Here is a 25976-nt window from a genome sequence, read left to right on the forward strand (position 1 = left end):
TGAGTGCCCTAACCACCAGGCCATAGCTCTGCATTCATGACAGGAACCTAAGGACCTTGGCCTTCTCTAGAGCAAGAAAGCCGGCCTGGGCCATGGTCATGAACTAGCGGTCAACTCAGCTGGGCATAGGGAGTTAGGGTCGGGTTCCCCGTGAAGGCCTAGGCCAACCCTGGTATGTCCAGCAGAGGGAAGGTGGCCACCGTACACTCAGAGGTGGACATGTGCTTTCAGCAGCTGCACTCACCTAAAATGGCGCTGTTGAGAGCAGCGCACACAGGCTCCCTCTGGATGGGGTCAAGCTGATGGCCAACGGGGCAGTTCCAGGGGTCTGAGTACGCTAGTAGGCTAAAGGCATCCTAAGGGACAGAGCACTGGTGAGAGGAATGCAGCACACCACACATAGTCCCCACAGCTCCTGAGGACAGACTACTGAATGGGGCCCAGAGAGAACTCACGATCCCTGAACTACAGAGTCAGGCAAAGCTAAACCCTCTTTAGATCTTAGGGTGGGGAACACCCTGAACACCCCACATTCCACTGCAGACATGACTAGAGCCCATTCTGGCCTAGTACTGCTTCCCAGAGCCCTGGCATCAGATGGGAACCTGCTCTGTGTGAGGACCTGGCTTCTCCTATACCTGCAGCATCTCCGTGTGGGTCAAATTCTTGCCATACTCTCGGCCCAGCTGCTCGCTCAATGCCTGCAACTCTCGGCCAAACAGGATGATCCTTTCTGTGGCAGCCTGGTTGCCCCCGCAGAGCTGCCGCCGCGGATGCCCATCGTCTGCACCCAGAGGCCAGCAGAAAACACATTAGAGGGAAAGGGGGAGGAAGACAAGGACCCCATGGAGCTACAGCGTCTGCCAAAGGCAGCCAAGGGCTAGGAAGCACGCAGGTGGAGCAGCTAAGTTCAGCTGGCATACGGACCAGAGGGAGCATGACTTGGAAACTTCCCCCTTCCCACCCTGCACAACTGTGTGGTGCTAGTGAGGCCCACGTTCTCAAACTCCCTTTGGCCTTGAAGGGGTCTTGGTGGCAGGCATGGACCTTCTTACACACTGGAAGCCACCTCAAGGATGCATTCAGGAATGACTAAGAAAGTGGTGGCTGGATCCAGCTTCAGTTTCTCAAGCTGCCAGAGCCTGCCATCATAGCCCCTCTCAGGAGGAAGTGGGTATTACAAGGAGCACAGGGGCTGGGCCACATGAAGGAACAGCACTGACCCATGCTGGACTCATCTGTCTGCAGGTCTTCGTGCTTGTAGGCGCCATTGACGATGCGCGTGGATATGCTTTCCAACATGCCATTGGGGTAATGTTCTGCCTCCATCTCCATCTCACTGTCGCTGGAGACAGAGGACAGAGAAGTTGGGTCTCTACCCGGGCTTTGTTTACCATTGCTTCAGGTAAACCCAAGAGTTTACCCGATGGACAAAAACGGGCCCTGTCATGGCATCAAACTGAAGGACTGCCAGGACATGGAAGGACAGCCCAAGCTTTCTAGGCTCCAAGGCTTTGCCCCCACTATAGTTATCTCCAGGTGCCTGTTACATGATTCCTATTCTTGTGACTCTTCTCAGTTGACACACCTCTTCAATATATCCTTCTCTTCCCTACCAACTGAGCAACTGACTGATTGGGCATCTCTGTGGCCTTGGCAGGAACCCAAAGCAAGGTCAGCTTTTAGGTACGCCTAGGACCTATTGAAAGCCATTGGAGCTGCAGCCTCCAGCCCAGGTCACCTTGCTGTCCATGAGCCTAATTTCATAAAATTGCTTAACTGTGGGCTGGAGAGATGGCTCAGTGGTTAAGAGCATTGCCTGTTCTTCCAAAGGTCCTGAGTTCAATTCCCAGCAACCACATGGTGGCTCACAACCATCTGTAAAGAGGTCTGGTGCCCTCTTCTGGCCTGCAGACATGCACACAGACAGAATATTGTATGCATAATAAATAAATTAAAAAAAAAAAAGAAATAAAAAAAATTGCTTAACTGTAAATACTAGAGCTTCCTTTTTTTCTTCTTCTTTCTTTTTCTTTTTTTCTTTTTTGGTTTTTTGAGACAAGGTTTCTCTGTAGCTTTGGAGCCTGTCCTAGAAGTCACTCTGTAGACAAGGCTGGCCTCAAACTCACAGAGATCTACCTGTTTCTGCCTCCCAAGTGCTGGGATTAAAGGCATGTGCCACCTCCGCCCAGGTGACCCTACAGGTTCTAATAGGCCCATTCTTTGGAAAAGGGATCCCTGTGTAGGCTACCATGTTATCAAGTCTGGCAGGGTCAGCACCTACAGAGAAAACCAGAGCCAAGGAAATTGACAGTTATATCTTGAATAGGGACAAAAGCTAGAACCAGTGTTTGGCCTGATCGGTCAAAAGGTTGCAATCCAGGCAAGACCTACAACAGAGGTGAGGGTAAGGGCAGAAGGCAGCATTTCAAAGGAGAGACTACCCAGTGATAGGCTCAGTGGGCACAGAACGGAAGCAGAGTGGAGAGAGAGGAGCAAGACAGGCACCTGGTCTCCTGGTTACTGGTACTGCTGTGGGGCTGGGACTTGGTGGAGTCTGTTGAGTTGGACTCGGAGTAATTGATGGAGGACGGGGAAGAGGAGGACGAGGAGGACGAGGATGAGGAAGAGGAGCTGGGTGCGGGGTATTTACTGTGGTTCTGTTTGTTCTTGGTGGATGCAACGCCATTGCTGCAGCTGGGACTGTCTGCTCCTAGAAGCCAGGGTCAGAGAAGGGGTAAGAAGTGGGGCCCCAGGGATCGCCACAGTGGTCCTTTCCCATCTACCCAATCCAGAAGCCAGTCCTCAGTCCACACAGGAAAGGTGGGGGCGGCCATTCTTCCCCACACCAGCTCTTCCGAAAGAACTCTGGAGGATGCTGACCTGTGCTGTGCATATGGGAACTACTAGGGCCGTGTCGGGGGCTGAGGCTGGGGGAGCCAGGGTAGCTGTCCTGGAACTTGGGGCTTCGTGAGCTCAGGCTGCGGACCTCACTGTCGGTGCCATTCACCATCTCCACGAACTGTCGACACCTGCGAAGGGAGCGCAGCGTTGGCATTCTGGGCTGGTGCAGGCTGGGGTTCCTGCTGCCGACGGAGGGCCAGGCTCTGGAACTGTAAACCTGACTTACTTGAGCATGAAGAGCAGGTTGGGGTTGTGCTCCAGTAGCCCAGGGTAGAAGCGCTGGGTTGTTTCAATGGCTTCGCCCACCCGGCCTTCCAGCACCAGCTTCTGGATTTCTGTAGAGAAGAACATGGTTGTGAGTAAGGGCTAGACCCCTGCATCCCCCGGCCAGAAGTCAGGTGGACTGGCTCCTCGCACACTGATAGCTGGAGAAGCTCACAGAAAAGGCTGAGAGAACCTGGCTGCCAGGGACGACAGCAGAGGCTGGTTTTGGACAGCTGTCATGGAGTTCTCAAGAATATGAGGAGAGAACAAGGAGAACTCATAGCCTAGAGTTAGGAGGCGAGTCTGGAGGTCCACTCTTGCAGGGCCCAGGAAGCCAGGGAGGTAGCTAGTAAGGGGAGCCCTGGCTATGAGACCATGATCTTGAGTTGGCCTGAGGACGCCTCTTTAGACAGACTGTGCTCTCTTCAGGGGTATGCGCTGGCTTGAGCTAAGGTCCACTTCCTGACAATGTGCAGATGCTGCAGCATGCTCCGTACTGGGAGAAGAGGTAGTCTACTTCACACTGGCCTCTCTGAGGATGGTACTTCTCTGGCCATCAGCATCCTGCTACTCCCTTCTCACTCTTGCCCTAGGACCTGGGCAGCTTGCTGTGAATCTGGGTCTGAAGCGCTCTCATTTGTTGACTCCAAGTCTAGGATAGGATACCTGTCCATCCACCTGGTTAAGCACAGCTTCTCGAGAGACCCAGACCCAGACACAGAAATGATGTGCTCAGAGAGGCAGGGAGGGGAAACAAGCATGGAGGAACAGAGTTCTGCCATGCCAGGATCGGGTCTACGCCTGACTTTCACAATGTGTTATGTTAGGGAGGCTGCTCTGAGATGGCTGGGGCCGCTGGCTACCTGTGGAGCAGCAAATGAAGGAAGGGAGCAGGGACTGAAGCCAGCAAGCTGGTCTCCAGGACGGCAAGGACAAGGTTAGACTAGACTCTTGACAGCCTGAGAAGGAATGAGCTACAGATTCAGGGGCAGGTAAGGAGGCAAGGGGAGAAAAAAATTAACCTTACTTTGTCTGTTCTTTATGGATGCCTGTTCTTCCTGAATTGTGGTTTCAGTCATTCGGGCAAAAGCTGTGGCTGTGGCACAATACCCATGATGCACCAGATAAGATGAGACTATGCTAAAAATAAATAAATAAATAAAAAGAGCTTAAGGTAACACCCAAGAACCACATTTCTCATAGACCACTAAAGGGGGACAGGCCACATGCATCCCTATGGTCTCCCCTAAATAGATCTTGGAGGTATGACCCAGAGTGGGTAAAGAAAATGAAACCTGCCCTCAAGTGCTCACACTGTCGACAGGAGAGGGACCAGCCACATCTGTGCCTAGAGGTCAGAGGAGTGGCTTCAGTTCTCTGAGACAGGCTGCCCTCCGCCTCACAGAAACGGCTGGCTTCTGAGAGACTGCAGCAAGTCCAGATCTGGTAAGTTTACCCCAGGGCTGCCTAAAATGGCAACTAGACAGGCAGTGTGGCAGTGGCCAGGACACAGAGGAGGCCTGCACACCCATATTTGACAGAACTAACTACCAAACTTTAGCAAATGGTGAGGAACGCAGGGGAACCCTGGGGTTGCCTGCACTGGAGGAAGCACCTTTGTCCCCAGGGAGCCTGCCATGTGGGGGCACTGGCTCTAGAGCAGTGTCAGGACCTCGTGGGGGAACCTATCAGATACCCTGCATAGCAGATATTTACATTACAATTCATAACTGTAGCAGATTTAAAGTTATGAAGTAGCAACAAAATAATTTTATGATTGGGGGTCACTAAGACATGAGGAACTGTTTAAAAGGTCACAGTATTAGGTAGGTTGAGAGCCTCTGCTCTAGAGAAATGGGAGCTTAATCTATAGGTCAAATTAATTCCATGATATACCATGGATCAGGGCTGATTTTGCTGGGAAGAGACAGGCACAGCACGGCAGCAGGAGCACAATCTTTTTGGAAGAGCATAATGTACAAAAAGTCAACCCCATCTCAAGCTGGCTGAGCAGTGCCTGATGTACACATATGTGTACATGTACATGCATGTGTACAAAGATGAGCTCTCATGACCTGTGTGGATAGGAGATGTATGGGAAATGCTTTAAGTCTGTGCAACGTTAGCTGTTTCTCTTCTTATGTTTTAAGGAGTAAATGAAATAAACAATCAAAATGCTTGGCATTTTAACATAAACATAAGAGCAATGTATTTTGAAAAAATATAAAAGAGCATCAAGTCCTGTGGAACTGGGGTTACAAATGATTGTAAGCTGTCATGTGGATTCTGGGAAGCAAACACGGTCCTCTTAAAGAGCGGCAAGTGCTCTGAGCCCCAGAAAGAAACTTTATATAATGTGAATTTCTTTATTATGAAAGGGTTACCTATACCAGCAAAAGAAACGGGCTGGGGATTCTGGTCGGCAGTACTGTGGCCTAGCATGTATGAGGACCTGGGTTCTACTGCTGTCAAGAGAGAGAAGGGATGCAAAGGCGGGGAGGGGAGAAGATGGGAGGATGGTAATACTTGAGTCTCACCAGGGGAAGCCAGTCAGACATGAAGCTGTGACAAATCTATCTCCAAGATAACCTAGTCACTTCCAATATTTATAAAATAAAGTTTTAACAGAATAAAGAATAACAACACAAATTATATCCAGGTCTTGGCAAATGCTGCATAGGACATATACTGGCACCATGGATACATACATATAAAAATCCATGTGCTGAGCCCAACCCTGAAAGTAACTCCATTTCTTCTCCTGCCCAACCAGCAAGTATATTGTGGGGGATGGCATTGCTCTGGCCTGCAAGGAAGCACTTCTCACCTGCTGGGCTGGGAACCAGAGGTGGTTAATGCTATTCCTTCCAGGTCTGGCTGCCTGTACCTCAGCCCTTCCTTAAGGTTACCTTAACATCAATCCCTCAAGAAAAGAAAGCTGAGTACTGGGGATATGGCTCAGTGACAGTGCTTTCCTAGCATATAGAAAGCTCTGGACCACTTTCTGGAGAGAAAGTGAACCAAGGAGACAGGGTGGGGCAGGGTGGTGCTGGGGACCACTTGAGACTGCATGAGAAATCCTACCCCTGGTCCCCTGGTGCCTTTGCAGAACAATAATCAGGGTTAGCAGAAGCCAAGTCCTTGCCCACTCTTGAGAATCGAGCTCACATCCACCTCCTAACAGGTGGATGATTAACGGCCATTGCTTCTCCCAGGCATGCAGCTGGCTAGTGAAATAAAGACCCAAACTTGGGCCCCTGTTGGATCTCAGCAACACTAGCCTCCAAGACAATTTAGACACTAATTAGCCAAGGAGCCTGCTAGGCTGATCCTAAGGAAGGCTTCCTGATAACTCTGCCATGGACACAGGAATACTGAGGTGGATACTGACCCTGTGAAGTCATCTCAACCAAAGTATGGCAATATGAATTTTTTTTTTTTTTTTTTTTTTTTTTGGTTTTTCGAGACAGGGTTTCTCTGTGGTTTTGGAGCCTGTCCTGGAACTAGCTCTTGTAGACCAGGCTGGTCTCGAACTCACAGAGATCCACCTGCCTCTGCCTCCCGAATGCTGGGATTAAAGGCGTGCGCCACCACCGCCCAGCTCAATGAATTTTTTTTTTTTTTTTTTTTTGTGTATTATTTGGGAAATTGCATGTGATGTATTTGTATTTGTGTTTTAGCGTCTGTGGTCACACTCTTCTGTGGCATTTCTTTTTTTTTTTTTTTTTTTTTTTTTTAAATATTTATTTATTTTGTATACAATATTCTGTCTGTGTGTATGACTGCAGGCCAGAAGAGGGCACCAGATCTCATTCCAGATGGTTGTGAGCCACCATGTGGTTGCTGGGAATTGAACTCAGGACCTTTGGAAGAGCAGGCAATGCTCTTAACCTCTGAGCCATCTCTCCAGCTCCCCTCAATGAATTTTTTAATGGTTTTTCAAGACAAGGTTTTTCTATGTAATTCTGGTTACGCTGGGACTTGCTCTATAGACCAGGCTACCCTCAAACTCACAGATATGCCTGCCTCTGCCTCCCGAGTGTTGGGACTAAAGGCATGTGCCAACATACCTATATTGGGCTGGTAATCTTACACACAGGAGCCTTGTAAATTGTCTGAGAGGAAGGCTTTTTTTTGAATTGTTATTATTTTTATTTTTTTTATTTTTTTTTAATATTTATTTATTTATTATGTATACAATATTCTGTCTGTGTGTATGTCTGCAGGCCAGAAGAGGACACCAGACCTCATTACAGATGGTTGTGAGCCACCATGTGGTTGCTGGGAATTGAACTCAGGACCTTTGGAAGAGCAGGCAGTGCTCTTAACCACTGAGCCATTTCTCCAGCCCCCTATTTTTATTATATGTATAATTTAAATGCAGTACATGTGTGGGTTTGTGCAAACTGAGAAAAGCTGAAGATGTCAGATCCCCCAGAGCTGGAGTTACAAGTGGCTGTGAGCCACCTGACACGGGTGCTGGGAACTGAACTCAGGTCTTCTACAAGAGTCCTGTGTGCTCCTAACCACTGAGCCACTCTCCAGCCCAGGCAAGGGTTAACTAGGAGCAGTTCCACAGCACAAAGAGGGGGTCCACTGACGAGAGGGGAGCAGCAGCAGCTGAGTCATCCGCCAGTGTCCCCAGAAACACGCCCTGCGGATGGAACTGTTAGCAGCATTTGCAATAATACTGCATAGATCTCTAGGACCATAAGGCCTAGGGGAGGGAGGATAGCACTCACTTCTGCAGCACCGCCTGCCACTCGCCAAGCCGGGCACTGATGGGAAAGCCGTGGACAGTGCCCTGGACTTTGGCACGCCACTCCCGCATATAGTCCTCAATGTCGAACAGGAATGGCTGCTGCCCAAAGTTGGCATCCACAATCTCCCCAGGCGTCTGCAGGCCTACGGTGGGGTAGAGGTTGGCCTGAGGAGGAGAACGGATGTCAGTCAGGCCCCTGAGGACAGCAGGGATCAATCACATTCTGCCTGCCTCCCTAGCAGAAAAGCTATCCCCAAAAGCTTGAAGGGAGAAGAAAAAGAAAAGCAAGCAAGGTTCAATAAGGAAAAGTTTCCTGTTTTTGCACCAAAGGTCACTATGTCCCCCAGGCCTTTGGCCAAGACACACAGTATCAGACAGGACTGCAGACCACTACACACATACAAATAAAAATGTGCCACGGGGTGGCCTATGGCTTCCCTGGAAAGAGAGGCAGGGTCAAGGATGTCCCTGGTCACCAAAAAGAGGTACATGAGGGGAGGGATGACATAGGAAACGAGGAGCAGAGATGAGAGCAGGCGAATGATTTGGTGAGTTGCTTCTAGAGCTGGTAATGGAGACAGAGGCTGCCCCTCTTCCGGTCAGAGGCTTACTTGGCAGAGGCCTTCTGGCCAGTGATATATGGAGCGCTGCGTTTACTACCCGCTTACCACGACCAGCTGTAGTCAGGTCACATCCTCACTCGATGCCTCTTGGGCTCCTGCTGCCCATGTCCAAAGCTTTGCCCCCTCCTCCCCATGCCACTAGACACCACTTTCCCAGGAACCCCTACCCACTCTGTTTTGTTTTTTTTTTTAAAAAAAAAGATTTATTTATTTATTATGTATACAATATTCTGTCTGTGTGTATGCCTGCAGGCCAGAAGAGGGCACCAGACCCCGTTACAGATGGTTGTGAGCCACCATGTGGTTGCTGGGAATTGAACTCAGGACCTTTGGAAGAGCAGGCAGTGCTCTTAACCTCTGAGCCATCTCTCCAGCCCCCCCACTCTGTTTTTAAAGACAGGGTCTTATCCAGCCCATCTGGCCTCAAACTCACTATGCAGTTGATGACCTTGACTGACCCAGCTGCCTTCACCTCCTAAATGCTAGGACTACAGGTGTGCACCACCACCTTCGGCTCCCCTGAGCCCTCTTCACCTTCCGCGCTCAGGTGATGGGTCCTTCACAAGTACCTCATATGTTTTTTCTGGGCACATGGGGTTCAGCCCACCACGAGGTCTAAACCTACAGACTTTCTGCTTCCTTTCTTTTCCTCCCACAGGGACATTTCCCAGCATTCCCAGCATGTGGCAGCACATCGTCCACACTCAACGGCTGTTCATTTCATGTCATGTCTCCACACCTAGAAGCTTCCGCAGTCAGAGTCAGAATTCTTCTGAGTCTGCCCCCCTTGCCTAGAACAACAGCCCCTTTCTGGGGCTTCCAGGTAGGAAGGAAGGATTCTGATACATAACAGGAAGTTAAACATGACTATGGTACTGCAGTTAAGATTCCGAGGTCCCTTATATTACAAATGCACTTCCTGGGGCAAAGTGGGACACCCAGGATAATAAAGTCACAGAGACCCATGCAGGCTCCCAACATTCAGGGTAAAGGTTGCATGTGACGGTGCCCGTACAACTCAGTCAAGTAATAGGGTAGAGAAGGAGGGAAAGGACCAAACTCAGCTGACAGAAAACATTCTTTCTAAGAGAAAAACCTATGCTAGGTTTCCAGGGGTGCTGACTTTCCTCAGGGATCTCTGATGGCCTGGATAAGGACCTGATTCCTAGAAGCTCAGGAGCAATCCCTATATGCCACTCCCAGCCCTGTGGCTGAAGTCACAGGCCAGCCTGTGCCATGGAGTTACCCTGATTCCACCACCATTCCATTACCCCCACCCACAACAACTGCCTCAGAGAATGCCACAAATTTCTGTCACCTGCTAAGAGACATGGAGGAACACCAGGCCTTGCTGAAGAGAGAGGACAGCCAGAAGGTAACCCCACTGGCAGCACATCACACATCCCTGCTTAAGGAAAGGGCCAGACTCCACACCCTGCACTTGCAGGTATCCCCACCCATCCCAGGCAGCCCTCAAGTCCAGGAGAAGGAAAACCCATCAGCAGTACTTACCGGGAGATCTGTGAAGGCTATACCTGCGGGGAGGAAAGGACAGTGATCAGGTCATTAGACAGGGATGGCCCCTTGGTCTGCACCCTGTGAACTCAAGGTGCAGATGGTGGCCAAGCATATACTAGGAACTGGTAGTTTTAGGCCTGGGCCTTCCTCTTGCTGGATAATCTAACCAGAAGGGAAACCAGAACCTCGGGTAATTAATTGCCTATAGTTTTTCCACTTTTGCAAGAATGTCAGCTAGAAAAACTAAACCCAAGTGATCTATCATCTAAGACTTTTCAAGCCTCCTGATCTAAATGTCTTCACAGAAACCTACTGTGTGCTCCCCCCCATTATCGTCTGCTACCTGATCCACTCCTCATGCCAATCCCTTGGAGCAGGCATTCTGCTCATTCTCCCATTTACAGACAAGGAAAAGCAGACTCAGAGGCAGAGGTTAGAGGTGTTGCCTTTAGCCACCGAGGTGTTGGCAGTGGTGGATTTAACAGTCCAAGAGATAGAGAAGTGCAGGCAGGGAGGGTGGCGCTGCTCATCTTTAGACCGTACTTGTTCCAAGTCCTCAGAAGTTCCTTGTTATCCAGCACTGGCCAACAATGGCCTGTGCATCCGGACCCTCCTGTCAGGAGTGGGAAATGCATCTCTAGAGACTTCAGATTTGAGCTGCAGTAAGAGTGGAGGTCATGCAACCCCAACACATGAGGAGACCTGAGCAGTATCCTCAGAGTGGAGCATCAGAATGTGAAGAGCCAAGCAAGCTTCTTCCAAGGTCTCACAGACCTCTTAGGTAAAGTCTTTTGTCATCTGGGAACTGCTCCGCTTTTGGCATTAGGGTTTTCAAGTCACTGACTCTCTGAAGGTCCCAAAGAACTCTCTGAACTCTCATCCAGAAGGAACAGAAACTTGGCAAACAGCACAGTGAAGTCTGACAACAGCCTCAGGAAGTGTGCAATATTTCTCACACTAGTACACAGACTAAAACACAGGGTAAAGAGAGATGACACATTATACATTCTTTGCACGGCTACTTTGCTCTTCCGTGAGTGAAAGTCAAAATCCTTATTATGCTCCACTGGCCTGAGGTTACGTGTGAGCCTCACATACGGGGTCAGAGTCACAGCACCAGAAGCCCCTCATTAAGGTGCCTTTGTTGATCTTGAAGTATCCAAGATGCCACTCACTCCCAGGCTTGGGAAGATGCTCACAGGACCTTCAAAGAAAGGGACTCCAGCTTCATCAGTTTTACTGCCATGTGACCTTAGCCCATCTGAAGAAATGGTAATACTAACCCTTTACCTTAACGGGGGGGGGGGGGAAATGAGACAGACTATGAAAGTTGCTTCACTCACCATGAGGTCTAGGTCCAAGTTGGCTATACAGTAAGAAAACTGCCACAGTCTGGACAGAGGCTAGCACACTCAGACCTGCCCAACTCTGCCTCACAATGGCACCAGGAAAGACAAGTCCTTGAAGGCTGTCAGGACAACAAGGAAAAAAACTACTCTGTACTGCACTGTGGAAGGCAAGACTGCTCCCTGATGAGGCCCTGTGAGCCTCACTAAGGCTACTGTGATAGTAAGATTTGTAGACCTACAGAAAGAAAAAGGTCAGGCAAACAGGATAGCCAGACTTGCTGATAAGAAGAGCCCTGGGTAAACAGGTTTGGTTCTGAGGACCCGGAAGCTGAGAACAAAAGACCACGTGAGACAGTACAGAACCACATGAAGAAGAATCTACAAGCACACAGACCACTTATGGACCAGATATCAGTCCTCCATCTCCATTTATCTGCTGAGGAGCCAGGCCCAGTAACAGGACTGGAGAAACAGCTGCAAGCCAGCTCGCCCTCAAAGTGCCCCTGAATTCAGCAAGAAAGATGGTGTTTGATGAATAATCCCAGAGACACTGAACAGGAGGCTTGAGTGCTATGACAAAGAGGAGAGGCAGGGAGGCCAGAGGTAGGATATGTAATTCTAACCCCTAAAGTGGAGGGAGTAGAGCCTGAAGCATGTTAGTAATAATAAGCCGGCACAGGACATGGGAAGATTCCCCAAGCATCTATCCCTCAAACCTCATAAAAGTTCATTGTCAATTAGGTCCCCAAAATATACTCATGGACCAGGTGGTGAAATGTGAGCTTCAAGCTAATATCCCTGATCCCTATCCCCCCGCCCCCCCAGTATTAGGGACGGAAGTCAGGGCCTTGACTAGGCCAAGCAAGTGTTCTACCACAGACCTCTAATTTTCATTTTCAGCTCTCTTTTCATTTTTTAACTTTGAAACAGATTCTTGTTAAGATGCCCTGCTGGCCCTGAGCGTCCCTGCCTCAAGAAGCTGGGATTATAGCCTGTGCCACCAGACAGAGCTTAACTGATTCTTTGGCTTTTCTGTATTTGTTTTGCCTCACTTTGTGGTACTAAGGATTGAACTTAAGATCTTAAGAAGCTAGGCAAGTGCTCTACCACCGACCTAGATCTCCAAACCACACAACTGGTTTTTAATGACTGCTGTCTACGTGGGAAGCTTAACTACAAAGGAACTCAAATCTTGGCCTTTTCCTCTTCTAGTATGTTAATGAGTATCTTTATTAAATGATACTTATTTATCATACTTTGGGTTAACAGAAGTTTGAAATTAACACCAAATATTAAGAAATAAACAAGAACACAGGAGATTTTTTTAAAGGATAAAAAAATTAGACAATGTATTACCATATCAAGTTTAATTAAACATGTGTAATAAATAGGTCTTTGCACAGGGTCCATAAAAAGCATTCACTAGACAGATAAACAATGGCCTAAGGTGACCTGGCTCGCAGAGGCCTAACACACATCTATAGTGCCCAAAGGAGGCACTAAACATACAGTTACTATAGGTACAGCACTGTATTCTCCAAATCTTATTTTCCTCAAGAGATACCATGCTTAAAGAAAAAGAGAGAGAGAGAGAGAGAGAGAGACAGACAGACAGACAGACAGACACCATGCTTTAAGCAAGATGTGGACAAGCTAGAGAGATGTGAAAGGCAAATACCTGAAGGGGTAGGACTGAGCCTGGCTGCAGACAGGCAGGTGAGAGGATATGCAATGAGGGCATCTAAGAGCCCTTGGGATTCTGGCTGCAGATGAACTCAAAGTGACGAAATAGCTGGAGTCAGAAAGCAGAGTAAGGAGCAAAGAACCTTCTCGAGATCTTGCCAGTGGGACACCAGACTGCAGCTAGGTGACAGTCAGTCTCAGGAGAGTTTCTCCAGATGTGAACCGGGTGAAGCTCTACCTCTGAGACATGTTCTCAATCACCCATCTTCCTGTCCTTTCCTGCGTGCTCTAGGCTATGGTGTGCAAAAAATGGCTGAAGAATGTTGGCTCTTAGTTGCTCATCCCCAGTCAATAGCAAACCTAATTCCCTTAGGGCTCTTGATTCTGACTGGCTTATCTCCTAGAAAAACCATACACGTGGAATATTCCTTGACACTGTAAATATATGTCACTATGATTGGTTTAATAAAGAAGCCAACTGGCCAACAGCTGAACAGGACAAAGTTAGGTACAAGAACCAAACTGAGAATGCTGGGAAGAAGAAGGGCAGAGTCAGAGAAGTAACGAGCAGACACAGAGAGAAGCAAGACGGGCATACTATACTGAGAAAAGGTACCAAGCCACGTGGTAAAGCATAGGTAAGAAATATGGGTTAATTTTAAATGTAAGAGTTTAGTAATAAGCCTAAGCTATTGGCCAAGCATTTACAATTAGGACTCTGAATGGTTATTCGAGAGCAGCTGCTGCCACAAGAAAACCCCACATACACATCCAGGTTGTAGGAGCAAGAGCAAGATATTTACTGCCCCAAAAGTCAGCAAAAGCAGGACCCCAGTTTCCAATCCTAAAAAGCCTGGTGGCCTGGTTAGTAAGGTGCTGCTGGTTCTCTTCTTGGGAGAAGCAGGGTATGGTCAGAGCAGAGACCCTTGCAAGGCAGGCAAGTCCGGCCGTTAGGAACCATTTACTAGTCAGTATAGTCCAAGTCCCTTTCTCTGAATTTTTTCACATATTTTAAACTTTAATTAATTCACTTTTTCTTGTTTATGTATATATTTATGTGAATATGGGCACACATATGCCACGGCACATATATGGAAGTCATAGGTCAACCTTGAGTAGTTACATAATCCAGGCTGGCCTTTAACTCATAGAAACCATCTTGCCTCAGCTCCTGAGTGCTGGGATTTCAGGTGGATGCCACATCGAGCATGTTCTTTCTCTTTCCTCCCCCAAATCCATTTTGTTTGTATGGTGCTCTTAAGTCTAGACTGGCCTCAAACCCTTTATATAGCTGAGGATGGCCTTGAACTTCTGTTCTACCAGCCTCCCTCCCTCTAGTGCTGAAATTACAGGCATTCAGCACCATGAACAGCTCAAGTTCTAACATTAAGTTTCCATATACAGAACAGCTCCTTTCCAGGAACCTATCAGACCCGCAATTTCCCACCACTAAATTCCTTCACTCCACCTGCCTAACATTCCACTAGTCTGGCTCCTTCCTCACCTTTCTCTTCTCCAAGTGCACCACCACCCAATGTCCTGCTGGACCTCCATCCCATCTCTAGCATTAATCTCCAGGTGCTTACCTTTTCTCCTGGCCCCTTTTCCAGTCCATCCCTCCATTTCTCTCTGGATGCACCCCTCCATTTCTCTCTGGATTTTTATTTGTAACTTGGTCAACACTGCCAGATTTCTGTCCCTATTTGACTCCTTCCCATTTACCTTCTTCTGTCTGACACCCCTCACTGTTACTTTCAGTACCCCACTATCAGAAGAGCTGGCCAAAGTCTGGGCCAGGTTATAGGCATGCAAACCCTAATCACTGATCCTAAAACACTGATAACTACACTTAGGGTCCTCAAACTTTTTCTCCATCAAGCACAACCGACAAGACAGGGCAGGATCATGACTAGAATGTGCTGCTCTCAGCAACCATCCTGGGCTCATCCAGTAAATGCTGCTGAAGGGACAGGTTAACAACGGGCATGCCTGTTGCCTTCCATTCACCTGAAAGGGCTCCAATGGCTGGAAGTGACTGCAGTCCCCCAGAGCTGCGCAGAGGCTCCATGACACTACTTTGACTTCAAGGCCTGCCTTTGAGTTTCTCATCAATCAAAGTGGCTCCACAGGCCAGACCCTCCAAGGTCTCCTATGCACCTACCAAGGCTATGGCCATTCTTGGTGTAGAAGCAGGTGCCGTTGATGAGGTTGACACAACAGCCGATCACATCCCCTGTGGTGAATGTGGGACCATAGGGCTGGCCTGTCCCCGAGGAGCAGAAGGAATGTCCATCATCACCATGGTAACCATAGGAATGTTTGTCCCAACCTGTGGGGAAGACAGCAGCAATAGCTTAAAATCTGTACTTGATAGAAAGCTCTGAAGGTCTCAATTATATTGCCAGGCCCCTTGCCCATCAGCACTCAGGAGTATGGTCTTTCACAGAGCTCCCTATGGACATGGTCTTGCTAAACTGCACACATATTCTGAGAGTCCACCAGATCATTACCTCTGAGGAGCTGAGGCAAGAGCTGAAAGGGACTCACCAGAAGAAAAACGCAAAATGAGAAGCCTCACGGAGCAGTGGTGGCACATGCCTTTAATCCTAGAACTTGGGAGGCAGAGGCAGGCGGATCTGTGTGAGTTGGAGGCCAGCCTAGTCTACAAGAGCAAGTTCCAGGACAGGCTCCAAAGCTACAGAGAAACCCTGTCTCGAAAACAAAAACAAAAAAAACAAAAAAAAAAAAAAAAGAAAAGAAAAAAAAGAAAAGAAAGAAAACAAAGGGTGGGGAAAGTCTTAGTCTCATGAAGGAGCAGGCTAGAAGTTAGGAAGTCTATACTGGTGGGTTGTTTTGTTTTTCAGGTAGGATCTCATCAAGTCCACAATCGTCTCAGATTCACTATGTAGCTGAAGCTAGTCTTGAACTTCTGATCCTCCTACCTCCGTGTCCCAAGTACTAGGATTCCAGAGAGAAGCAGCGTGCCCAGCTGTTAAAAATATGTATGCGTGTTTTGATGGAGCGGTGGTGGCACACACCTTTAATCTCAGCATTTGGGAGGCAGAGACAAGCAAATCTCTGTGAGTTCAAGGCCATCCTGGTCTACAGAGTGAGTTCCCAGGACAGGTTCTAAAGCTACTGGAGAAACCCTGCCTTGAAAAACAAAAAACAAACAAACAAAAAAGTATGTGTGTTTTAACTGGGGAGTAATTTAATCTTTTCTTTTTGGTGGTACTAGGGATTGGGGATTGAACTAAGAATCTTGGGAATGCTAGGCAGGCACTTCAACATTTGGCTCTACTAATTCTTTTTTTACATTTTATTTTTATGTATTTATTTAGCCTTTTTTGTGTGTGTGTGACAGAGTTTCTCTGTGTAGCCCAGGCTGTTGGTTTCAAATTCACGGAGATCCACCTGTCTCTGCCTCCAGAGTGCTGTTTAATTTACATTTTATTTTTGTTTGTTTGTTTATGTTTCTTCAAGACAGGGTTTCTCTGTATATCTCTGGCTGTTCTGGAACTCACTGTAGACCAAGCTGGCCTCACCTGTGCTAAGCATACTATAGTACTGACTATGCTACTGGCTCCTCTTCCATTTTAGCAGTACAATTCAAATTAGCTTTAACAAATGTACTGTGTTACCACCAAGACAGAAGACTGTAGCCAAGTGTAATAGTGCATGCCTTTAATCCCAGCAGAAAGGCAGGTGGGTTTCTGAATTCTGGGTCTATGTCTGATCTATTCTAAAGAGCTGTAGGCCAAGGACTGGAGAGATGTTTCAGAGCTTAAGAAACATCTTAAGCTGCTCTTCCAGAGGTCCTGAGTTCAATTCCCAGCAACCACATGGTGGCTCACAACCATCTGTAATGAGATCTGGTGCCCTCTTCTGGCCTGCAGGCATACACACAGGCAGCACACTGTATGCATAATAAATTAAGTAAAAAAAAAAAAAGAGTTCCAGGGCTGGCTACAGAGTGAAACACTGTCTCAAATTACAATAAAAATGGGGGGGGGAGGAGCTGGAGAGACGGCTCAGTGGCTGAGAGAACTTGCTGCTCTTGCAGAGGACCCAGCACCCACAAAGCAGCTCAAGGAATCTGATTCTCTCTTCTGGTACTGTATACACACGATACACATACACATGTAGGAAAACACTCAGGTGTATAAAATTGAAAATAATTAAGTTTTGTTTGGTTTTTGTTTTCTGTGTATCTCTGGCTGTCCTGGAACTCACTCTGTAGAGCAGGCTGGCTTTGAACTCACAGAGATTCACCTGCTTCTGCCTCCCAGGATGCTGGGATTAAAAGCGTGCGCCTGGCTATAAATAAGGTATTTTTAAACCCCAGAATGGTATGTATTTCCTCAGGAACAGCAGCTACAATGGTAGGGTGGCAGGGTGGTTCGGAGACAGCACGCACCTTTCCCCTCCTCCCCTCCGCCACTGAATAATTAAAAAAAGCTGCTCCTGGAAGTTTGCAAAGGGCGAGGGAATGTGGAAGGAGCAGAGAAGACAGATAACATGTAAGTAAGTAAACAAACAAACAAACAAACAAGAAATACCTGGTAGAGACTAGAGAGATGGCCCAGTGATTTAAGAGCACTGGCTACTTTTCCAGAGGACCTGGGTTCAATTCCAGCACCCATATGGCAGTTGACAATCATCTCTAGCTCCAGTTCCAGGAGATCCAAAAGTCCTTCTCCTGGGCACTGCATGCACAGACACCATATATTCCCGCAAACACTCACACACATTGAGCAGAGTTCTACGTGCCAAGAAGACCAGAGGGAAAGACATTCTGGGCGAAGGGAATATGATCAGTTCATCTGAGTGAAACAAATCTCCACAGGTAGTTAGAAAATAGCAGCTCTCAAAATCCCTTGCAGCCACTGTTCTAACCTCATGAGAAAGTCAGTTTAGGAGCCTAAAGCAGGGAATAGAGACAAAAGACACAAAGAGCCCCATGGAACATCTGGGTACCTGAGACTGGGCACCTGTTTGCCCCGCCAGGGGTCAGTGGGCCATGCTGGTCAGAGATAGGTTCTCTTCCTTAATGCAGTTAAGTTCTCTGACAACAGCAGCCCTATTTAAGCATCCTTTGTCCACAGAACCTAACATCTGGTTCATGTAGGAGCTTAGTGGTAGAGTCTGTCTAGCACACGTGAGGCGCCACATATAAAGACTAACAGTGAAGGTTTTTGCACTTTAGAAAGAGACCTACAGCCAGGTGGCAGACATGACTCTGCCCCAACACACAGCTTCAATCCTCTGGCTCTCCATTCCTCATCTATGAAACAAGGCAGAGGATGCAATATCCCTAGAAGCTTGAGAGTCATCTATGGTGCTAAGTCCCCTACCTACTTAGGGGACAAGTAGTCATGCCTAAGTAAGCCCCCTCCTACCCAACACCCACTCCTGAAGACTACTACACTCTTTCCCACTCGTGCCTAAAGCCAACAGCATGCACACTCGTCCTTCTCTCGAAGAGCCTGGTATATAGTTGGGTATGTGTCTAGTAATGAGATTTGCCATTCCTGCTATAAGACCACAGACATGAAGGTCAGTGATAGACTGCTTGCCTAGCATGCTTAAAACCCTTCTGGGTTTGATGTTCAGCAACGCAAAACAAGGACTAAAGACAGCTGTTTCAAAGGACAGCAGGACACAAAGGTCATAAGAGTTCAGGCTCTGCAGGGAATCACATCCAGTTAGCTCGGATTCAGAAAGACTGTAAATGGAGACAACACTCTAACAGAACGCCTCCCAATTCACCATCCCTCTTTCTCCAAGGAAATTAGGTATTGCTACTCTCAAGGGAACCGATTTCACGGGCACCCCAACAGAAAAGTCAATGTCAGGGTGCCCTGCCACACATCAGGTACTTATCAGAAGCCAATAACACAAAGGGAGGACAAGCTATATTCAGTCCAGAAGGCTCCATGTGTACAGTTTAGGAACCCCAGTACCACCCACTTCCCCTGACTCATCATCAAACTGGGAAGACCTAACACATAAATACAGGGTGGCTGAGGAAGTAGTTCATTGTTTTGGCATCCCCAGACACCATGCATGGGACATCCCAGAGGTGAGTGACTCTCCATGGAGTGTCAGGGCTCCAGCACGACTGTTCTGGGAGCCCACCCCTGCCACTCCCACCCACCAGGACACATCAAGAGCTTCAGTCTCAAAGTATCAGGGAGGGGAAGACTACTGCCAAACCATATCATCAGTGCATTAGGTCAAAACTCTGGGGGCGCTGGAGAGATGGCTCAGCGGTTAAGAGCATTGCCTGCTCTTCTAAAGGTCCTGAGTTCAATTCCCAGCAACCACATGGTGGCTCACAACCATCTGTAATGAGGTCTGGTGCCCTCTTCTGGCCTGCAGGCATATATGCAGAAAGAATATTGTATGTATAATAAATAAATATATATAAAAAAATAAAACTCTGGAAGGTGGCCTAGGCTGGGGTGGCCCACTAGGGCCCAGCCCAATGCTTACCCCCAAAGCTGGCCTGAGCCTATGTCTTCAAACCAGTTATTTTCCCACATCCCACTCAACAGTGGAGTTTGGGGTCAGAGGACTTGATTTGATTTCAGTTGGGGTCTCACTATGTTGCTCAAACATCTTACTGACTCAGTAGTTCAGTCTGAATGTCAACTCTTGCACTCAGCTCCTGAGTTCACTCGCTGCATATCTTTCAGGTATAGCATGAGGTACAAGTCACAGGAAGTATTTCTAGTAAGGTTCTTTCCTCTCACCGCGACCTTGAACATCAGCTTAGCAATCACACCTGGGTGCTCTGCATCTCTAGTTCCCTCCTGTGAAGGGTCCATTAGCAGAAGACCCAGGTCCACTAGCAGAAGACCCAGTTCCACTCTGTTCTTTGCTGTTCACGGCCCTTATAGAACATGCAGCATTCAAGAGCCATGCCCAGTGGCTCTCAAAATCGCACTCTTGGACCTATTGTGGGAAGGAATGTGCTGGGCTGGCTGGCCAGGGGGTTTCCCAAGCCTGAGACTACTAAGACAGCCAAGCATCAGTAGCTGGTCTGTCCCACAAGAGTAGCCAGCAGTGCTGAGACATTCCATCCAGAAGTCTGGCAGACATGCTTTCTCTATACCCCCAACTATCTTAAAAACCTCAACGGAACCAGTGTGCAACAGATAGAAAATGGCTAATGGGAAAGCAGGTGGGTCTTGTTTCTATTCAGTAGATGATGAGGTAACAGAACAAGTCCATCACAGACAGCATTCTGCAGTCACACCACCCCCGTGGCCATTAATATGAGCGTTGGCAATCTTGGGCCATGGAACTCTAAAGGCTCTGGCAGCTTCGGGCAGAAAAGGAAACAGTAACCCAAGGGCAGAATCTTCATGGTGGCCCTGCATGGAAACCGTCTTAAAGAGGGAAAGGAAACACAAAACAAAACAAAATCTCTGCAAGTAAGCTAATGGACCTGGGTAAGGTAAGCCTTCCCACAAGCTCCTGGACCATCCACTGAAAAGGGTCTGGGAGTCAAATTTGAAGCCACGGGAAGGAAAAGGAAGATACAGCCAGCATCTGCATAAAAGGGGGCTTTTAGGACTGGAGAGATGGCTCAGCAGGTAAGAGCACTGGCTGCTCTTACAGAGAACCCAGTTCAATTCCCAGCACCCACGTGGCAGCTCACAACCATCTGTACATTCTGATACACAGTTCTGATACATTCTTCAGGCCTCCACAGACACTGCATGCACACAGTGCACAGACATTCATTCATGCAGGCAAAACGCCCATACACATATAAACAAATATCTTTAAAAAAAAAAAGGAAGAAATACATCTTGTTTGTGTCATCATCCTTTGATGTGGGAGTGTCATATATCAATCTGTTGATTTCATTGGTTAAGTAATAAACAAACTGCTTGGGCTCATAGCTTAGAACATAGGTGGGTGGAGTAAACCGAACAGAATGCTGGGAGGAAGAGGAAGTGAGATAAGACGCCTCAGACAGAGACTCCGTGCCCCGCTCTCCCAGACAGACGCGATCGATTCAGCTCCGACCCAGGATGGACGCTCTCCCAGACAGACGCGATCGATTCAGCTCCGACCCAGGATGGACGTAGGCTAGAATCTTCCCGGTAAGCACACCTTGGGGTGCAACACAGATGATTAGAAATGGGCTAAATTAATATGTGAGAATTAGCCTAGAAGAGGCTAGATAGAAATGGGCCAAGCAGTGTTTAAATGAATACAGTTTGTGTAATAAGAGTGGCAGGGCTGTGTCCCCAGCACCCCGGCCGCCTGGCTAGCTTATGCCCCGAAATAACAACACACAAACTGAAACCAGTCTAAGTCTAGCATGTTTACAGAACAAATGCTACAATGAGCCCCAGTGCCTAGTAATAAGAATTTCCAGGTCTAACAGAGCAGCCTTCAAAAGGCTGCCAAACACACAGGTCCTGTGGGTGATGGCAGTAGCCCTTGGAAAAGGAGTTCACTCAGGTCATGGGGCCAAGGGCACTGCTAGACTTGAGCATAACCACAGGGAAATGAGAAACGGAGGCTCTCATCTGAGCCATGCTCCTCCCTTGGGGACCACCCACCACCACATGAACCAGTTCCCCACCTCTGCCAAAACACCTGTATTCTGCACTGTTCTGTAACCCTGTTGCCAAGCTCCAAGGCTTCTGGGCATCTACACCATCCATTCAGGACACTTTCCAAGGACATCTCAGAGAGGAGAAACAGAAAAAAGGCAACAATGGGTCAGGCAGTACCAGGCTTTTAAGCCCCAACCTCTTTTCTTATAGCACTGGTCCTGGGCAGCTGCTCAGTGGTTCAGAGAATTTCCTAACTGATCCCTTTTACAGGGTAACAACCCATTAGCTTCTTCTCCAGCAGGCTCAGTTAGGCACTGGCTTGGGAGGCATGGACAGGACTGCAATACTAACGGGAAGTATGGCTCCCAGTTTCTGTGCCCAGGGAGTCTGCTACAGTGAGGAGGAAGGACACGCAAAATCTTATTAAGGTCCTGAAGTTCAACTCATCCAGCTGGAGAGAAGCACAGTTTCCCTCCCAGGGGGCTTGAGCACCACATGGCAAACCCTTATGAAACACTAGCTCCTGAGAGGAAAGATGTTCCAGAGAGACAATGGCTGAACAAAAGACCTGGTGGATGCTGGTCAACTAATGAGCAGCAAGGGTCCCAGCTTACACAAAGTAGGAAAGAATAATTTCTGTTTGGAGGAAAACACAAGCAGCATTTCCAGACTAGTAGAAACCCACCCACATGGCAGCAATACCTGGAACGTCAGCTGTGTCCCACCACCCGCTCTAGTATTTACTTCAGATACTTTCCACTGCTTGAGTTGCACCCTTACTTAGGAAGGTAGAGAGGAAGGATATTGAACATCCTATTATGTATTCTCCCTCTCAAATGAGCCTGGCACAGACCCTCCTAAGCGTGTGCAGATGTGACAGATGAGCTATTTGCAGAATGTGGCCCAGCTAGATGAGGCAGCTCTCCTAAGGGGATATCCTGCTGATGGCGGGCTTGGAAAGGTGTTCAGGTACTTTCCACCATCCACAGACAAAGCTGACTGCTCCAGCCTGTGCCCTCCCCCATCTCAGTCCCCAGCCCAGGCCTGGGCAGCAGCTGCTCCAGCAAATATACTCCCAATCCCTAACCATCATCCTTCCAGATATTCCTCTCCAACAATTAAGGAAAACAGGTCTCAGTGGGTCTGAATTCTCCTCTGTGGGGTTGTAACAATCAAAGTAATGTATGCAGAACCATGAGAACTGCCATCCTACTACAGAAAAGGTAAGTCAGACAATGCCAGAAACCCAGCTCTTTGCAGATGGACCTCCTTTCAACACAGCATGAGTTTCCCTGGCTCCATCTGAGGCACGGGGCACAGAAGCAACATCTGTCTGTCCCACAACTCTCAAAGCACCCATACATGGACGAGGCCCAAAGCCCTGCTCTCCATCCACACAATCCTGCTTTCTTCATCCAGCTTCCTCAGTCTAGGGATCCCTGCCCTTTCCTGCTAGTTCTCCAGAGCACGGGTGGGGCAGCAGGCAGCCACACTCACCTGTCAGTAGATCATTCAGCCTCGCCTCTGAGTCATTTCGCCCAGGGTTCCGACATTCTTATTTTGGAGCCACACCTGTTCCCTGGTTTCACATGTAAGGAAACTAAAGAACACCTTGTAAGAGATAACAAAACTTCCACATCTTCCAACAGAAACTTCTGACAGTGGAACCAAGACACTCCCAGTGCTCTCAAGACACTGAGCAGCAGAGCCTCGTGAGGGAGGGAGGTGTTCCTGCTATCATCAGTGAGTCCCATAGTGCCATCTCTCTGCCCCAACAGCCTGGAAGGCAAAGATGCTCCACTGAGCCAGTAACCTACAAAAACACACTAGAAGCATCAACATCCTGACCATGGTATCAGTGGTCCACACTACTACTCCTGCTAGGACAGTCTACACTCAAGTGCAGAAGACAAGCACTCGAGGGGACGGTACAGTTTCCTTTCTTTTTTCTTTCTCTCCCTCCCTTGAGACAGGGTCTCTCTGTTATGTAGTCCTGGCTGTCCTGGAACTCACTATGTAGATCAGGGTGCCTTGAGCTCACAGAGATCCACCTGCCTCTGTCTCCCAAATGCTGGGATTAAATGCATGGGCCACTCTGCCCTGCTTCAGAAAGTAGTTTCCTTGAAAGCTAACTCCAACCTATATGCAAACACAGGAGAAGTTTAAATGTACAGTTGCTCCTTTTTTTTTCATGTAGAGAAAATTTACCTTTTCCAACAAGAGATATACTTCTACTCCTTTTTGAGAGATATTTTGAGATTCCTATCTAGGACCCTCACTACAAAAGAATTAATCTTTAATCCTTATAACCACCACCCTAGATATTTATAAGCTAATATATCCCTTCCATTTTACAAATGGAGAAACTAACAAACCAAGCAATTAAGTAATCATTCTAGGTAACAAAGCTGCAAGAATGCAAAAGCAGACAATGTAGCTTCCCAGCCGATGGCCTTAGTCACTGGGCCATACAGTTTCACAAGTCAACCATACAGCCCTCAAGATTTTCCAGGCTGACAAGATGTCTGCTGTAAACCTGGTAAGTTGAGTTCAATCCCCAAGACTCGAAGGGTAGAAGAGAACTGGCCACTGCAAGTTGTCCTATGGCCAACATGCACCACACATTCGTGCCTTCACATACACAAACGAACACACACAATCAATTATTAATGTAAGATCTGCTTTCCTACATGACCAAATGTGAGCCAGCTCTCAGTTCGGTGACTCTGAGCCCTGTTAGTGCAAGGTGGAAGAGCTCCATCACAATCAATGCCACAGTTATTAAGGCATTGGGGGTAGGTGGAGCTCCAAACCAAGGCTCATCTAAGCTCAAGGCCTTCGGGTCAAGAGAACCTGAGGCAAAACTGGCACCAAAACCACAGGTGACTTCTGAAGTTCAGCATGTTGAGGCAAAGCACAGCAAAGAACAAGAATAATTTCAACCCAAAGCCATTATATATGCACTCTGCATGAGTCATGACTAAAAGATGTATTCCACAGCCGGGCTGTGGTGGCACACACCTCAGATTCCAGCACTCATGAGGCAGAGGCAGGTGGATCTCTGTGAACCCAAAGCCAGACTGTTTACATAATGAGTTCCGGGATAGCCAGGGCTACACAGTAAGAGACTTTGTCCAAGTCCTTCGGAGCCCACAACCTAATTAAGGACATGATAAATGTTGAGTCACACAAGGCATGGTGATAAGTGTCATCAGGGAGACAGGCAGAGCTGAAGGGACCAAGCAAGACTGAACTAGGGTCAAGGAAGGGCATTCCCAAGGCAAGCATAATCAGTGTCTGCCAGTGGCAGACGTACGTTGGCAGCATGTCTGAGGTGCCCCACAGCCACGAGGCTGTGTAGTATGTGCAGGGGGCAGAGATATTTGAAGAAGAAGCAGAGGAAGAAATGGTCCTCTCAGCAGCAGGAGCAGGGAGGGGCACAGAGGTGAAGAAACCAGTAAGGTCATGGACAAAGAAAGGAGAGAACAAAGAAAGCGGCAGAAGCACGGGATGAGATCAGCGGAGACCCCACAGGCTACTCTAGGAGTCAGGGGCTGTCGGCAGAGCAAGAAGCACACGGGGACCTGGTCCTTGCAAGAAAACTTCCATTTAGAGAAAGCGGGTTCACTTTCTGCCCAGCCTTAAGAAAAGAACTGAGCTTTCTATGGGATGATTTACTTTAAAATGGAGTGGAATGAGCGCAGTGATCTGATTCTCTCAGCTAGGGGGTCCCCTGTCTGCCCTCACGCTGCCCTTTCGGGGCCTGGCCAAGCCCAACCAACCACTCACAGGCCACAGGACTCCTTTTAAGGAAGACCAATACTGCTGCCACCACCTCTCCAGGCCCTTCACTCAGCGACTGTACATTACTAAGACAGTAGATCCTGGGGACCAGAGAAACAGGAATCAGGGTAGAGAAGGAAAAGAGTCTGTCAGGCGTATACCGGTTCTGGATGGTTTCAAACACTAGATCAGGGCCACACAAAAATGATGCCTTTCCACACCTGCAATACTCCTTCCTCACAAGCATTTTTTACAAGGCTGAAAGGCAGTATTAGGAGCTGAGGACCATGTATTTCTCTACAGTAGCAACAGCAGGATAGACAGGCCTCGGCTCCTTAGTTAACATCTTCTCTCTGACTGACTTTGAGAGCCGCTCTCAGCCTGTTTCTAACGTACCTGAGATTCCGCATCAAAACAGCCATTTTTAACTTAAAAAAGCCATTTTTCTTTTTTAAAATTTTCTGGGCAGTGGTGGCACACATCTTTAATCCTAGCACTTGGAAGGCAAAGG

General features: G+C 48.1%; 1 protein-coding gene across 1 annotated transcript in view; it reads right to left on the reverse strand.

Moving 5' to 3' along the window:
• Window positions 1–25976, reverse strand: part of Ranbp10 (RAN binding protein 10) — a 62456-nt gene that overhangs the window by 3378 nt on the left and 33102 nt on the right. Inside the window, exons 4-13 of the mRNA XM_041650275.1 lie at window positions 15265–15432; window positions 10066–10088; window positions 7911–8095; window positions 4196–4308; window positions 3131–3239; window positions 2884–3032; window positions 2509–2713; window positions 1224–1345; window positions 639–784; window positions 245–356 (exon numbers count right to left, since the gene is read on the reverse strand). Coding sequence (XP_041506209.1) covers window positions 245–356; window positions 639–784; window positions 1224–1345; window positions 2509–2713; window positions 2884–3032; window positions 3131–3239; window positions 4196–4308; window positions 7911–8095; window positions 10066–10088; window positions 15265–15432 — 1332 coding nt within the window. The remainder of the gene's footprint in view (window positions 1–244; window positions 357–638; window positions 785–1223; window positions 1346–2508; window positions 2714–2883; window positions 3033–3130; window positions 3240–4195; window positions 4309–7910; window positions 8096–10065; window positions 10089–15264; window positions 15433–25976) is intronic.

Source organism: Microtus oregoni, unplaced genomic scaffold (assembly GCF_018167655.1).
Source record: "Microtus oregoni isolate MIOR12 unplaced genomic scaffold, Mior012 000004F_ref0000308, whole genome shotgun sequence".
Classification (NCBI taxonomy): Eukaryota; Metazoa; Chordata; class Mammalia; order Rodentia; family Cricetidae; genus Microtus; species Microtus oregoni.